Source organism: Mesoplodon bidens (genome assembly GCF_964165515.1).
Source record: "Mesoplodon bidens genome assembly, chromosome: 9".
In the NCBI taxonomy this organism is placed as follows: Eukaryota; Metazoa; Chordata; class Mammalia; order Artiodactyla; family Ziphiidae; genus Mesoplodon; species Mesoplodon bidens.
Window position 1 is genome coordinate 16,914,334 of NC_138166.1, and position 16,232 is coordinate 16,930,565.

At 38.7% G+C, this 16,232-nt stretch overlaps 2 protein-coding genes across 3 annotated transcripts in view; one reads left to right on the top strand and one right to left on the bottom strand.

The window, feature by feature from the left end:
- Window positions 1–2,842: 2,842 nt before the first annotated feature.
- On the bottom strand, window positions 2,843–6,629 carry MPLKIP (M-phase specific PLK1 interacting protein). The gene is made up of 2 exons (XM_081244366.1): window positions 5,987–6,629; window positions 2,843–4,957 (listed from the first exon to the last, which is right to left on the bottom strand). The coding sequence occupies exons 1-2, from the start codon at window positions 6,323–6,325 to the stop codon at window positions 4,757–4,759; spliced, it is 540 nt and encodes a 179-aa protein (XP_081100492.1). The 5' UTR covers window positions 6,326–6,629; the 3' UTR covers window positions 2,843–4,756.
- A 156-nt stretch (window positions 6,630–6,785) lies between these two features.
- The window catches only part of SUGCT (succinyl-CoA:glutarate-CoA transferase), a 661,401-nt gene continuing 651,954 nt past the window's right edge, over window positions 6,786–16,232 (top strand). For both annotated transcript variants that reach the window (XM_081244435.1, XM_081244436.1), the window contains exon 1: window positions 6,786–6,916. In XM_081244435.1, coding sequence (XP_081100561.1) covers window positions 6,817–6,916 — 100 coding nt within the window. In that variant the 5' untranslated portion in view covers window positions 6,786–6,816. The remainder of the gene's footprint in view (window positions 6,917–16,232) is intronic.

Sequence of the window (16,232 nt, forward strand, 5' to 3'; positions counted from 1 at the left end):
ATAAATACACTTTTATTGTAAGTTTCAAAAATTGCAAAGGAAGTCATTTCAGTAACATTGATGTTTTAAGCTAAACCATTACATTATTAAAGAATCCAACTGAATCTAATTATCACAGTAATTTGCTATCTAAAAACACTCCTTAACACAGTAGGAAATTTTACACTATTTTATTCCCAACTCATATTTCCATTTTACTTTCCCACGTAATTTTTATCTCATTGTAATAGTGTAATGCTTGAAAGTCCTTTACTAATATCTTGTCATACATCTGTTTCTCAAAAATGTATGAAAAATACATTTACTGAAATTAAAAAATATTTTGGAAATAAAAAAACCCATTTCCAATGGCTATGAACTACAAAGTATTGAAGTTATCTGTTATCTGGATTATCATTACTATTTAAACAATAAAAACACCATAAATACTGCTAATTGCTAGAATGAGACATTAATTTTATTACTATTTTTAAACGATAGATATAAATGCTGAGAAAACTCATTTACGCATACAAGTAAAAAGGGACAGACTTTTGTTATAGTGATGTCACTTAATTCTTGTACACCTTTTAAGTTATATGCCAAAAATAATAAACTGATCATCAAATTATTTTTAATGATCTTTAACTAACAATCTGATTAAGTTTTCTTCAATTTTGTTGAAAACAAAGAATTGAAAAACCACCCTCACTGAAGACCTTGTTGTTCAGGCCATTTTCTTTCTCATATCCTTGGAAAGTTAACCAAAGGCTTTACTGAGACTTATCTATAACTTTTTCACTGACAGTCATCTTGTTTATGGAGCCTAAAATTAAGACAACTCTGAGTATAAACACCCCCATAAATTCCACATAATTATTGAGGATAATTCTACATAGATTAGAGAACAGAATATAAATACCTGAGAAGGAAGAATTAATCCTAACTAAGTAAAGCTGGTTTTCCAAAGTTAAATGCACTGTCCTCGACTATGTTTTGTGGACATTTACACCCAAACCTATACGTAAATACATGTTCTGCTTTTACAAGTATTGTTTATGGTATTTTATCAAACTAAGATGTACATTTTAACATCTCTGAAATTGGGATGTATATTATAGTTGACAGCATATTATAGTTTAGTTGGCAGTGTTTTTACTAAGTGGTATATAATGGATTATATATAATTATAAATAATAGTTTCTTAGGTTAGATGAAAAATTAGACTGTGGAAATTAAGAGCAAAAAAGAAAAGATGTTGGGTCACTACTAAGTTCTGGGTTTATACAACGTATACTTAAGACTATCATGTGTTTTATTTACAGTAAAATCCACAATATATTTCTGTTAATTTAAACTAAACACATAGTAGGAATGAAAAATAAAACAGAGAAATGGCTCAGAGACAATAAGCAGGAGACTTGGGTCAGGTAAAAAATTAATATGGATTTATAGAATCTAATAATGAACTGGCAAAGGATAATAAAAATGTTTCTCCTAAGAATCTGAAAAATGCTCTAGAAAATATAAAAATCATGAACTTACCTCTGAAATATGATCTTTTAACTTTAAGATGTAAGGTTAATATGTCAGAAAGAAACATGGAAATTTTAACTTCTTCCTCCTTGAAATCATGCAAATTATGCTATTAAGACAGGTCTGAGACATATTCATCAGGTTCTTTATCATTATTGAAAATGGGGAAAAGACAGTTTGCTTGACAGCAGATTCACCAAAACCCATCATGCTTGTATACCAATCTTAAATATTCTAAGATAAATGAGGCAAGCAACTTTTTCATTGTTTCCTAAAAATAAAGTGCCTTTCCCTTCATATTATGTTCATGCTCTTTGATTTCACATGATTCACCCACAGGAAAAATGATTTTTGTATAGTCAGGAGACAAAAAAGGCAAGACCTATAAACAAAAACTGTCATCACTCTATCTCCCTACTTGACAACACATCTGAGTTCTGAATATCTCCACATGGGCCAACATAACTCATTTCTAAGACCACACTTCACCTGTGATGAAAATACGTTAACTTCCACCGTACTTCCTTGGGCAGTCTGCTTGAGTTCAAAGGGCAGGGACATAACTCTCTATCTTGATGAGGTAGAGGCAAGGTTCTGGAAGAGTCTGAGGGACCTGAAATATTGTTGGCATCATTTTTGAAAAACACAACCTGCCATAGGTTTCTTCTGTCAAGTGGGAGAAGGGTAATTATGAAAAGGCAGAAGGGAAAAAAAGAGAACTGGCATAATCCACTGATCATGCAAATGTTCTTTAAGCACATCATTTAAACTAAAGAGTGCATTTGGGATTTGAGGATCTGGATCAAAATCCCCTTAAAGCTATCTTTGCCTTTACAGTTAAATACTCCCAGAAGTATAAACACCCGTGTTTGAAAATCCAGCTATAGATTATACTTCCATTCTTTAATTATATAAATATTTAAGATGCATACTTAACTATAAATTTCCCTAACACAGTTATTTAGCATCTCTGCGGAGGTAAAAATGTGTATTCTGGAACAATTTAAAAAATCATTTTTCATTTAAAAGAATGATCAATTCCTTTCACTCAGCTGAACAAAAATAGGCTAGTAATATAAACAAACCAATATCAATGTCGAAAGACCTTTGATAACTATATACACTACCAACCAGAGCAATAAAGCAATGTATCTTTCCTGAGGACAAAAATGTTTCTCTTAAAATCAGAAAGGTCAGACCTCTGGAAGATGTTGGTAACTTGGCAGAAGACAAATTTTACATTTAGTTGTTTAACATTACACTTATAAAGTAGTAAAATAAAATACACATAAGCCATTAGAACAATTATAATTTGAATGTTTTCCAAATATGATACGAATACATTAGCATAAAACCTTTCTTGACTTCCTTTTTTATTTTTGCCAATAATCCAGTGATCTCCAAGCAATGGCTTAATAATTATTTCTAAATGTCACTTCCTAGAGATAATATTTCTTACCTATTAAGTTCAATAAAACGTATGCAAAAGTATTGTACTTGCTCTAATTTTCATCATACATCATGACCTCAAATCATCTAGAAAGACAAGATGTTAGAAAATAAGGACATTCCCTTTAAAACACTGGGGGAAAAATTACTATTCTCTTTATATATAGGAAATAAAGGCAGAGCAATATAGTAGTTATAATCAGAATGTCTGCATCCACTCACCAAATATTTATTAAGCACCTACTATTTTCCAGGCATCATTCTAAGAGCTGAGGATATAGGGGTAAGTGAGAAAGTAACAGCTACCATTTAGAGTGCTTACTATGTGCCAGGCTCTGGCCTAAGAATTTTCACACATGTAAACCCATTTAATCCTCAAACACAACACCTCTATGACATGGGTACTGTTAACTTTTTCATTCTATATATAAGAAAATTGAGGCACAGAGAAGTTAAATAATTCACCAAGCTAGTAACTGGTAGTAGTAGTCCTGGGTGTCATGGAGCTTTTATTAATCTAAAATCCTTCCCTTTTCATTTTCTGTTTTGCCTCTGTGAAAAAACTTAACATACAAATAGAAGTGGTTATGGCTCAAATAGGTGGTGTAACCTTTTCACTTTTAAAGCTTTCTTTCTGGGAATGTTTAAACAAAATTTTAGCTATACTTTCATCATATATTGTGACCCTAAAATATCTAAAAAGCCTGAATGTTATAAGACAGTTGGGGAAAATGAAAATCCCCAACATTTTCATTTTTCTCTCCATTACTGTAGGTATAGGTACATAGCATTCCTTCCTTTGGAAAGCCTTTCTTAATCCAGGGAGGCCTGGTGGGGCTGAAGACCATGGGACCCTGCCTCATTGTAGGGGTGAATCCATGTCCAAGCTAATCATGCCACACTGCCTTGATCATAGTTATTGGATTAAGACTCTAAAATATGACCTAAGCATGGCCAATCTGTCTTCACTGAGATTGACAGAGCTGGGAAATGTTCTCTTCACAATGGAAGTGACTTAAGACTGCTAGTAGCCATCTTCCTGGGCCTCAAGAGAAAATGACTCCACAATACTGAGAAATGTGGAGTAGAGAATTTCAGACGCAGACTTCTTTAATATAGCTATGCAAGAAGTAGGTCTATCCTTGTCCTCTGCAGTTAAATGAGTATAAAGGGTATGAATACTTTTTTTTATTTAAGCTTAAGCGGGTTTCTGTAACTCTCAATCAAGTTTCAATGCATTTTTACAAAAGCATTACATAAAATATGCATGCAGAACAATGATTATAATATGAATAGAAATCTCCTTTATTCTTTTCCTTTACCCCCTTTCCCTATGAACAAATATAGAACTGTCTACAGGACAAAGGACAGTCTATTTCATTTTCAAAAGTAGTATGCAAAATATATAGTTACGAATTCTAACTATGTGATTACAAAGCATTATTTTAATAATTTTTTGGCATATGACAAAAGCACAATATAGCTAGAAAGACAAAATGTTTTATTTTGAAACACTGGAAAAACATTAAAAGACAAATGTCCATCATATAACCAAGAATGTTAAGTATTTGGAAACTGTCAATCTTCTAAAATTGGTAGGCACTTCCAGAGAGCTAAATATTGCAAATTATCCTACCATATGTCTTCTCTAACACCAAAAAAACTTGGTATGATGAAGGAAGACACAACTAATTATTCAAAGTCACCATGTTAGGGTTCAACTTAATTACAAGCAAAAGTTTTGTCCAAGATGTTCCTGACAAATGAAGCTTCCAGTTGAATTTCAGAAATGTTAACAAAAGTATCTTCCTTTTTTGCCTGTGAATGTTTGAGTATTGCTGTATTGTTGGCTTATATCCACTACAGATACTGGTTCTAGGCCAGCCCAAGGGTCTTCAAGCATTGAAGGCTTGAAATAACTTTCCAACTCATTAGACATTCTCTTTTCTCTACCACGCCCTGATCCAAATGGTGTAGATGTCCTTGGAGAACCCTTTAGAAAAAAAATCATCAGTTAAAAAGACATTTAGTAGAGGTAACTGGTACTTTTTCTTTAGAGGCTAGAGGGGATCACACTGCTAGTTAAAAGTTGTGTCTTGAACCCAAATACGTTCACTTGCAAAGTCCATGCTTCCTTCAATCTAGTGTTTTAAAAAAGTATTTAAACCTATTTGATATACTAATTTATTGATAGTCTTATGCCCACTGTCACTTCAGATCCTTTTGGGTTTCTAATGTAATAACTTTCCCAAACTATAAACTGGTGATGAAGTAATAAATTACTTGTACTGTAGTCTTCCCTCAGTATTTCCCTATTGCTTCTGGAAGCAAATTAAACCTTTTTTTTTTTTTTTTAACCCTACAGCTTCAAAATTTCTAGAACCCTCCCATCTCATTAGCTCCACACTCAAAGGGATGGGTTTGGTTTAGCATAAGTTGGAAAACTACCAAGCTTATTTAAGATGTAAACCACAGTATCCTAGACATACCAGAAAGAAGCCTTAGAGCAGAAGCCAATGTAGTTGAAAAACTAAGGCCAAAAGGAAAAAAAAAAAAAAGAAAAAAAGGGAAAAGGTGCCAGCAACAGCAGAAGAAAAAAAAAAAAGGGAAAAGGTGCCATCAGTAGGATGATGGCACTAGCCTGTAACCCCAGAGATGAGCTCTATGCTGGGGATTCATTCGCTTTTTTTCCTCCTTGGAGACCGGGGACTCAGAATAATTTACTGCAACGAACTGGCCAGGCCCCTGACGAAGGAGAGGGAATTAGGGAAATGTGTTCGAGCGGCAGTGTACTGGCTAAAAAAGCAGGAGGACTATAGAAACAAAGTACAGCTCTGCAACTTTTTAGAGCATCCTAAAGAAAGTTATACTTAACTTCTCTGAGCCTCAGTTTATTCATCTGCGACATGGGGCTAACGATAGTATCTCACTTCATAGAGGATTCAAAATAATCCACGCAAAGGGATTATTAGTACCATGCCTGCCATACAGTAAGAGCTCGGCAAACGCTGGCTATTATTACCTGGGGGTGGGTCTGCTGCTGCCCTGGGGAGTAGCCGAATTGCTGCTGGGACCCCGCGGGGGACTTGGAGTAGTTGCCAGGGTAGCCGCCAGGGGACGGAGACCCGAACCGGCCCCCAGGGAAGCTGCCGCCGTGTCGCGGAGAGTGGCTGCTCCCGTAGGGCCTAGACCTGGGCCCGTACGGCGGCGTGTGGTGTGGACTCCCGTACCCGTCCCGCGGGGATGGCGGCCGCGCTCCGCCTCCGCCCGGGGTACCCCGGAAGCTGCTCCCGCTACCCCAACCTCCTACACCCGGGCCGGGGCAAGGAGGAGTCGGGGGTCGGAAATTCTGTCGGTGCATCTCAAAAGACGAAGACGAGTACCTCACTGGCGCGTTCTCCCGCCGGAACTGTCGCGACCTAACGTTCACAGACACTTGGTGGTCCTACACCAAAACAGTCCTCCGCCCGCCAGCCCCATAGAGCACATTGGTTCCGGCCTCACAAAGGTTCCTTTGGGGCGGCGGGATAAGTAGGTTATCGAATTGGGTACAGATTCAGCTGATTTAAGTGAAGGAAGGAGGAAGAAAAAGGATAAAGGAAAGGGCGAATCCCATTGCTGGGTCCAAGCAATGGCCTTTGCAGTGTCGCGGGCTTTGGTTGACACTGACTGACGGACTAGACTCCTGCCGAGCGGATGGAGGGGGGCCCGGAGCGCTCGGCAGGGCCGGGCCCCTCCCACCTGGCGGGGGGCGGAGACCGAGGTGTCCGCGGGCGCCCCTAGTGGCTGCGGGTCGCGCGCGCACTTCGTTCTCCCCTCACGCAGGGAGCGAGGATTTCAGAGGGGTTTGCGATGCTGGCGACGCTAGCGAGGGTCGCGGCTCTGCGGAGAACCGGCCTTCTCTCCCGCCGGGGCGGCGGGAGAGGGCTGTGGACCGGCCGCCCGCAGTCAGGTATCCTCCGAGACTCGGTCCGGGCGGCAAAAGGGACCCCAGCCCCAGCCTCCCCACTCCGGCGGCATCCCGAGGAGAGCGCCGCGCTTTCCAGAAGTATCCGCTGCCCCCTCCGCCCGCCCTTTGGCCTTTCGCGTCTCCCCTTGCCCTGGCTCCGCGGTCGCCCCGTGGTCACCCTGCCCGGCGTCCGGGCCTGGGTCCGGCCCCTGCGCGGTCCTACTGGGCTGACTCGCCTCTCTCCCTTACTCCTCCCCCCTCGTCCCCCAAGTTTAAATACCTTGAAAAATGCACCCCCAGCCACATTTCAGGAAGGGTTTCAGACTGCACTTTAAATAACTCGGGGGCGAGGCTGGGCTCGCAGAGGCCGGGCTTTACTCCCTTCCTTGTTCTTGTTAAATGCAAGCGGGTAGGCGAGTTGGTTAGGAAGCAGAGAGCCTGATTTTCAAAAGGAGGAACATTTGGCTAAAGCGCTTAAAATAGCGATCGTTTCACAGACTTTTGGTTAAAAAGAAGAGTGTGATCATTCAAGAATGACCCCTAATGTATAAACCCACCTTTGTACCGAATACCTGTCTCAGAATTTTATTTAGAAGATGAAATTTAGATTTACTCCAGTTTTCTAGAACTTTCTTTACACCCTCCGAATCTGGGAATGATAGTCCACTGTGAGTCTTGAAATCATCTTGTAGGAAACAGAATCTTAAAGAATTTTCGGACTCATTTAATCATAGCCTGATGGGTAGCCTGGACCTGTGCTTTTCAGCCTGTGAACCTTCTTGCAGGTGCCACTCCTCACTGTCCATTTGACACATTCTGTGATGTGGCAAGCCGCAGAATGGGATGTTTTCTCAGCTTCCATCCTTGATGAATGGAGATACACACTTTTCTGTGGTTGTTTGTTCTGAGGGAATTCGGTTCATCAAGCTTTTCCTTTAGATACAAGTTGTAGAATCAATCAAGGCAGGATAATGCCATCAAGGCTTTGTGATGCAGTTAAGGCCCGGGGATCCCAGATTATTCACTTTATTATATACTTTTGTCCTGGCCAAAGCTAAGCACCTTTCTGGACATTGTCTTTGGTGCTTAGCTTAATGCCTGGTAATTGAGCTGTCAGATATTTATTGAATGAATGAGTGGGTCACATCATATTGGTCAGTGATTCTCACCTATAATGCCCCCTTTAATATCATCAACTAATCTACATATTGGGGGGAGGGAGCAGAAAAATGAGGGTGGCAGGGATCAAAATTACCTTTGTTAATTTTTAAATAACTGGCAAATGTTTTACAGAATTGAGTGAAGTACTGTAAGTTGTCATTTTACTTGCCTTACACTTTTGGAATGCTCTTTCCTATAGTGATACACTGCTATCTTCTACACATATGAACTTGCATTAGAAACGGGGGAGGTAGATTTTGACAGGTAGATTGCACATGACAGTGTGCCTGTCATCATGTTTTCAGGTATATATGAGGATTGAGGAAGAGTACATTCTTAACAATTATGTGAAAACTCCAGATTCCACTTGGATCACTTCTGAGAATAGGCAACTTGCCTTTTCACAGATGAGAAATTGTCCAAGAAAAGTGAAGTGACTTGCTTGAATTCACATAGCAAATGGATGTGGGACCAGAACTCAGGCTTCTTGAATCCCAGGCAGTTGTCTTTTTTCCTAGGTAAAGAAATATGAATTGACACTCAGTCCGTCCTTTGAAAAATGCAATAGATAAACATGTAAAATTCTGATAGTGGTACCACGTAGCATATTATTTTAGATATTTAGAGATTGGTAGATACAACCTTAGTATTGAACTTTTGTGAATGTAGCTAGAATCTTCTTGAGTATTAACCTGGGAATTGCAGTCTGGCTGCCTGAACTGGTGGGTCTGAGGTCCCCGGATACATACTTGTGTTGGTTATTTATATGGTGGTGAGTTCAGGGGAAGAGAGATGAAGGAAGTTTTATGTTGCATTACCTGGGAATAGAAAAGTGAATTGGGATGATGTATATGAGAGTTTGGTGGCTGCCCCATGAACTAAGTCTGACTCCTGTGGAGAGAAAAGAGCACGTTAACATTTTTGTGAGTAACACAGGTATTGTTCCCACAAAAAGAGAATTGCAGCACTCTTTAGGGAGGACCAGCATTAGAAAACAGGATCCTCAGTAGGATAGTGCTTTTATTGAAGACACTGTCAGTGGCTAGGTGCTGTCTTCAAGTGGCATTGTACACAGAGGACATCAACAGGCAAAACGTCAGGAACTTTCTCAGTTCCCATGAGTTATATGGGGAGCCCCCAGATTAATTGGTTAACTTTGTGGTGGTGCATGTTTTATAAGTTTTGCATGAATACAAGTAAGAGTACCACTAAGGAAATTTAAGTGTAAGTGAAAATGGGGCCTTGTCTATTTCTATAAGACTGAGGATCTTTATTTGGGTTACCTAAGATTTTTTGGTGTGTCTTTTTTCAGTAGATTAAACAAATTTTTTTTTTTTTTTTTTTTTTTTTTTTGTAGAGCCTTTATGAGAGCAGAAGTCTTTGTGTTTGAAGCAGGAATTGGGGTCTCGTAGCTGCTCCCTCTGTCCCCTACTTTAACTGCCTCCCTGAAAAGACACTTCTGGGGCACTGCTAAGGAATTCCTAGGGCTCTCCAGAAAGGGTTTGAAAGCCAATATTTTAGGTAGCTGTCAGGTATTAATGAGTGCTGCAAAAGTAAATACTTTGGCTAGTTTTTTTTTTTTTTTTTTTTCCGGCACGCGGGCCTCCCACTGTTGTGGCCTCTCCCATTGCGGAGCACAGGCTCCGGACGCGCAAGCCCAGCGGCCATGGCCCACGGGCCCAGCCACTCCGCGGCATGTGGGATCCTCCCGGACCGGGGCACGAACCCGCATCCCCTGCATTGGCAGGTGGACTCCCAACCACTGCGCCACCAGGGAAGCCCTACTTTGGTTAGTTTTACTACTTATTACCAAGGAGTAAATATTTTCATGTTTCTGCATGGTCAGGGCTTTCTAAGCCAAGGAAACTAGAGCCTGGGTTAAAGGGCAAGCCTTGGAAGTTAAAGGATGACTGAAATGATTGTTAGAGAACTCTCAGGAAGTTTATGTTTATATTTCAAAGGGGTATAAAACTCAGAGCCTTGGAGACATTCCCAAGATTGAGATTGTAAACCCAGGGAAGTTTATCTTTCCCCCTGGAGACATTTATTTATATTCCAAAGGGTTAGAACCCAGGGACCATCCCCTTTTCTTCCAAAGGAGAATTTGCTTACATTAGGGAGATAAGCTTTCTCTGCTTTTCTTGGGGGAAGGTGGCTGCTGGGCAGCTATCCCATACAAACTAATAGATTTATAATTTTGGGGACCTTTCCTGTGGTTCAGTCCTTGGATGTGCACGCCTAGTCCACCAGCTCTCATGACGCCTGTGGCATATTAGGTGTGGGAAAAATGGTGCATTTCTTGATGTAAGTAATAGAACTCTGATCTCTGCTTCAAAAACTCATGGTTTTGAATACATATAGATACTAAAAACATATATATATATATATATATATATTTTTTTTTTTTTTTTTGCCATGCCACACGGCCTATAGAATCTTAGTTCCCTGACCAGGGATCGAACCCGCGACCCCCTGTGTTGGAAACACAGAGTCTTAACCACTGAACCACCAGGGAAGTCCCCCCAAAAATGTATTTTTGATGATGAAAGCACTTCTTAGGACAGAAGAATGTATTTAATAGTTTCTATGTATAGAAATTTTTGTTCCGATTTTAGTATATGTGCTGCTGAAGGGAGCCCTAGAAATGTTTGTACAGTCATCCCTCGGTATCTGCAGGGGATTGGTTCCAGGAACCCCCTTTGGATACCAAAAACTGAGGGTGCTCAAGTCCCTTACTATAAAATGGTTTAGTATTTGCATATAACTACACAACCTGTGTATACCTAAAATCATCTCCATATTACTTATAATATCTGGTACAATATAAATGATATGTAAATAGTTGACAATACGGTACAACTGCTATGTAAATAGTTGAGGGAGGTGCAGCATATTCAAATCGTGCTTTTTGGAATTTCTTGGCACTTTCTTCTCCCAAATAGTTTTGGTACACTGCTGGTTGAGTCTGCAGTTGGGGAACCCACAGATACAGAGGGCCTACTGTATGTATACTTAGAGCATAAGCTTTGTCTTAATATTTCCTGAAGCCTTTCAGGTTACCTCAGTTTTCCTTATATAGGTTCTGTTGTCAGCTGTTCCATGTTGAAGGCTGTCAGTCGTAGAATAGTAAAGGCATCTCTGGGATTGATTAGCTCATTTACTGATACGGTGAGGCCTGCCTTGAATGCAGTAGACCACTTAACTATCACTTATGTAATGTTCTCATTGATAAAGCAGGTATTAGAAGTAACTTGTTTTTGCCTCTGAGAGCCAAACTACTGTTAATGATCTTCTTTTCAATTCTAAGCATGTATCCACCGTCCATAGTAGTCAAGCACAGGTGAAAAGTATTATACATATTTATTTCTTTTAGACTACTATTCTTCACCCATGGGTAATGCAAGTGTTAATGCATTAACTCACACTTATAAAAGTTTTCATTGAAAATAATAAAATTGTTGAGAGAATACTTTGACATGAAGAAAAATGTAAAAGTATGATTATTCTTTTCCAGACACAAATGTTTGTTTTAAAAGGAGTAAGTAAAATTTGAATGTCGCCAGAACTGGTATCTTTGTATTTTTCCAATTGTAAAAACAATATGTACCTTTTGTAGAAAACCTGAAATGTTTAGGAAAATAGAAGGCAAGAAAAAATATTAGTCTCTTATCTAAGAAGCAAATACTTAATATATATATAGAAAAAAATAAACCTCACATACTTTAAATCTTCAAATCGGAAAATAAAAGCTTTTTAAAAGGGAAAACCAACTATACATGAGTATTTATATAATGTGGGGTTGGAAAACCATAATACCTGTACAGAAAAGAGTTAACATAGCAGGCCTCAGGCTGCTATCTTTAGAAAGACCTTCTTACAAGTGTGGCCCTTGTTTGGCATCTGGGAACTTGGCACTCGAACTGCTTCCTAATTAATAAGGGTGCCTAGATGATTTGTACAATCAGTGTGATTTATGGATTTATGGTGAGCACCTGCTTTTCTTCTGGGAGTCCAGAATTTTGGTGCATGATGAGCAGAGAGTGCCTATGTGAAAAGCCCTCAATAAAACCTTTGGATTCTGGGTCCGTAATAGACTTCCCTGAGCAGAAACATTGCACATGTTAACTGAATTTTTTTTGTTGCTGGAGAAAGAAGCAACAAAAGAAGCTTGGCGTGGCCCCTCATGGGAGGGAGAGAACATAAGAAGCCTGTGCATGGATTTTTCCAGACTCTGCCCGTCTTTTTCACTGACTGATTGGGTCATATATCATTTTGCTGTAATAAACCTTTAGTCATGAATACAACTATGTGCTGAGTCCTTTTAGCAACTCACTGAAGGTGTGGGTAGTCTGAAGGAACCCTGAAACAATAGCAAAGGCAGAAAGTAAAAGAAATGATTTTTTGAAAGTGAAATTCCAAAACCATCTAAAAAACCAAACAGCAGATAAAGAAAAATTACTTTTGCTAATTATGACTCATAAAAGGTTAATATTCTTATTACACGAAGAATCCATACAAATTAATAAGAAAAAAGATAAACACGCCTGTAGAAGTATGGGCCAACAAGAAGAATAGATTATTTTTGAGAAGAAAAAGAGCAAGTATTAAAAACAATGTAATTTAGAGGTCATTAAATAAATGCAAATTAAAATGGTGGTAGCATGCAAATTTGTAACTGTTAAATTTACAACAAACAAGTAAACAATATGCTCCCCAAACCAAGTGATCGTATGCAGGGTTATGGAAGATGGTGGAGAACACTCTTTTCATATACTGCTGGTGCCAGTATATGTTAATACTGCCTTTCTGGTGGACAGTTTGATGAAATGTGTGAAAAGTTTGAAAGAGTTTATAACATGAACATGGCTAGGTCACCTTAAGACCTTCCTCTGTCCTTGGAAGCATGCTCTTCATCTCCTTTCTCCATCCCCCAAAACTCTAAAAGCCTTAGAGAATAATTTTTATCTTTACTCCTTAAAGAGAAGTTCCTGGGAGGGCTCTGTAGCCCTTCACAGAAAGCATCCTAAATTCCCTCTAGACATCTCCTGCTTGTCAGAATTACCCATTGGAAGCTGTTGAAAACAAATCATGGGCTTGTTTCTTTATTGTTTTTGGCCCTGCCATGCAGCATGCCGGATCTTAGTTCCCCCACCTGGGATCGAACCTGCGCCCCCTGCAGTGGAAGCACGGACTCTTAAATCACTATTTCATAGTGATATTCGATCAGTTTGTTTTATGATGACTTTTTTTTTTTTAATGCCTCAGTAGTTGACTAGTACCGTGGGGGAGGGATGCCATGATTGCTGTCATACAGATGAGCTACTTGTGTGGGCATCTGTCAATTATATCTACTCTGGTGCTGCTGAAGTTTCTTTGTGTTGTGGAAACCTTAGGGCCAAATACCAGGGGAGTTCCTAGAAGCAGCTCTGGCAAGCATAGATTTGATGGCAACTTCATTGTAGTTAAACTGCTTTATATGGTTACTCAGCTGTGATCATCATAATAGCTTTCCATCCTAGAGGCCAAATAAGTTAGAGCAATATACTAGCTGCTCAGTATATCTTAACAAATTATGTTATAATAGATGCTCTTTTCAACTGTTTTTTCCCCCTGTAATCAGCCTATTCTGGTCTTTCACAAACAGGCAAAATATGGCTGTAGATATCTTTTTAAAGTATAGAGTATTGAGAATCATATATGTTATTTTCTGTTCTTTGAAATAATCATGAGTCATGTGTTTTTCTTTTGTTTTCAAATCTGGATTATCTACTTTAATGGATATTGTGACTGTATAATACAATGATGACGATGATGATAACAACAATTGTTGATTTTTAGTGAGCATTTACCATGTGCCAGGAAGTGTACTATGCACTTTACATACAACGTTCCATTTAATCCTTGCAAGCTCTATGATATAGGTGTTTCAAATGAGGAAACTGAAGCTCAGAGAAGTGAAGTTACCTTGGTCAAGGTCACTAGGGTAGTAAGTAGTGAAGCAGAGGATTAAATCCAGTCAGTCTCCAGGGTTTATGCTCTTAACTGTTTAAAACTCATTAATTGATTTTGACTTAATTGTGCTCTAGAAGTCCTTTCTGGTTATCTTCTCAGATAATAAAAGTAAAATTCTATTGCCTGATGTTAAATTAATTCATTTGAAAAGTTTTGTGTCATTAAACAAAATTTATTATGGTTGTGAGTTGATATTGGTAGAGAAATATAGACTCCTCTTTATAGATTTATAATGAAATGAGATTTATGGGTTGAAGAGACTTCTAAATATATTTCCTGCATCATTTGAAATAAAACAAGGGCCCCAAAAGAGATGAGTACATAAGACCAGTAGTTTTGGAGTCTTATGTAACATAAAGAATTACTTGTCCATTAATTCCTAATGATGTCAAAATATCTTCTCACATTTGAGGTCTTTTTCTATGTTTTATTTTCTCTAAAATATCTTGTTTTCTCTCTCATTTTGTTCTTTATGTTTTCACTTTTTGATTTTCCTTTGTCTTTTCTTTTTTGCTGATTATACACTTAATCACAGTTAAGCAAAATTACAGAAATAAATAACTTAGCTAGTGAAAGTTCTCCATAAATTCTTACCGCAAGATTTAACCACCAGTAGAATTTTATGAATGCTCCTAGAAATACCATGTATTATTAATATTATTATGTATCTTTACAAATATAGGATCATATTATACATTCTATTCTACAGCTTGATTTATTTTTTAACTTAGGAATATATCTTGGTGAACTTTACATGTCAGGGTATGTAAATGTCTCATTTTACTTGACATCGGCACAGTATTTTTTTATATGGATGTGCCGGTGCTTACTTAACGTTTCACCTGTTGGTGGATTTTTGCACTGTTTTGAATATTTTGCTTCAGTATTAAAAACAGTGAGGCAGGGGAAGGGGTAGTTAGGGAGTTTGGGATTGACATGTACACACTGTAATATTTAAAATGGGTAACCAACAAGGACCTACTGTATAGCACAGGGAACTCTGCTCAATATTATGTAACAACCTAAATGGGAAAAGAATGTGAAAAAGAATAGATGCATGTATATGTGTAACTCAGTCACTTTGCTGTACACCTGAAACTATCACAACATTGTTAATCAACTATACTCCAATATAAGATAAAAAGTTAAAAAAATAAAAGCAGTGAGGCAATTCACAATAGAAGATATATGAATGGCCTGTTATTACATGAAAAGATTTTTAACAGCATTAGTCAACAGGGAAATGCAAGTTAAAACCACAGAGAAACATCATATACGCATTAGAATGGCTAACCTTTAAAAGATTAACAGTACCTAGCGTTGTGAGGATGTGGAGTTTCTAGAACTCGCGCTGTTGTACAAACACTTTGGAAGTCTGTTTGACAGTTTCTTAGAAAGTTAAGCATAAACTTACCATATTACCCAGCCATTCCACTAGGTATTTACTCAAGAGAAATGAAAACATGTCCACACACGGACTTGTACACAAATGTTCATAGTAGCTTGATCCACTGTAACCTAAAACTGGAACCAACCCAGTGTCCATCAACAGCTGAATGGATAAACAAATGTGGTATATCCATAGAGTAGGATACTACTCATAAAAATGCAATAACGTTGGGCTTCCCTGGTGGCGCAGTGGTTGAGAATCTGCCTGCTAATGCAGGGGACACGGGTTCGAGCCCTGGTCTGGGAGGATCCCACATGCCGCAGAGCAACTAGGCCCGTGAGCCACAACTACTGAGCCTGCGCGTCTGGAGCCTGTGCTCCACAATAAGAGAGGCCGCGACAGTGAGAGGCCTGCGCACCGCGATGAAGAGTGGCCCCCGCTTGCCACAACTAGAGAAAGCCCTCACACAGAAACGAAGACCCAACACAGCAAAAATAAATAAATTAATTAATAAACTCCTACCCCTAACATCTTAAAAAAAAATGCAACAACGTGGATGAGTCTCAATATCATAATGCTGAATGAAAGAAGCCAGACACAAAAAGGGTACATAGTGTATGATTTCATTTATATAAAATTCTAGGAAATGCAAACTAAAATGACAGAAAGCAGATCCATGGTTGCCTGAGGTTGAGGATGGAGGGAGAGGTAGTTTGCAAAGGGCAGGAGAAAACTTTCAGGTAATGGAAAGTTCTG

What these genes read in the sequence shown, in the direction of transcription:
- MPLKIP (XM_081244366.1), bottom strand. Translation starts at nt 6,325, where the DNA reads ATGCACCGACAGAATTTCCGACCCCCGACTCCTCCTTGCCCCGGCCCG. An exon ending in AGCAGCAGACCCACCCCCAG is followed by an intron (nt 4,958 to 5,986) that starts GTAATAATAGCC and finishes TTTTTTCTAAAG; the next exon opens with GGTTCTCCAAGGACATCTAC.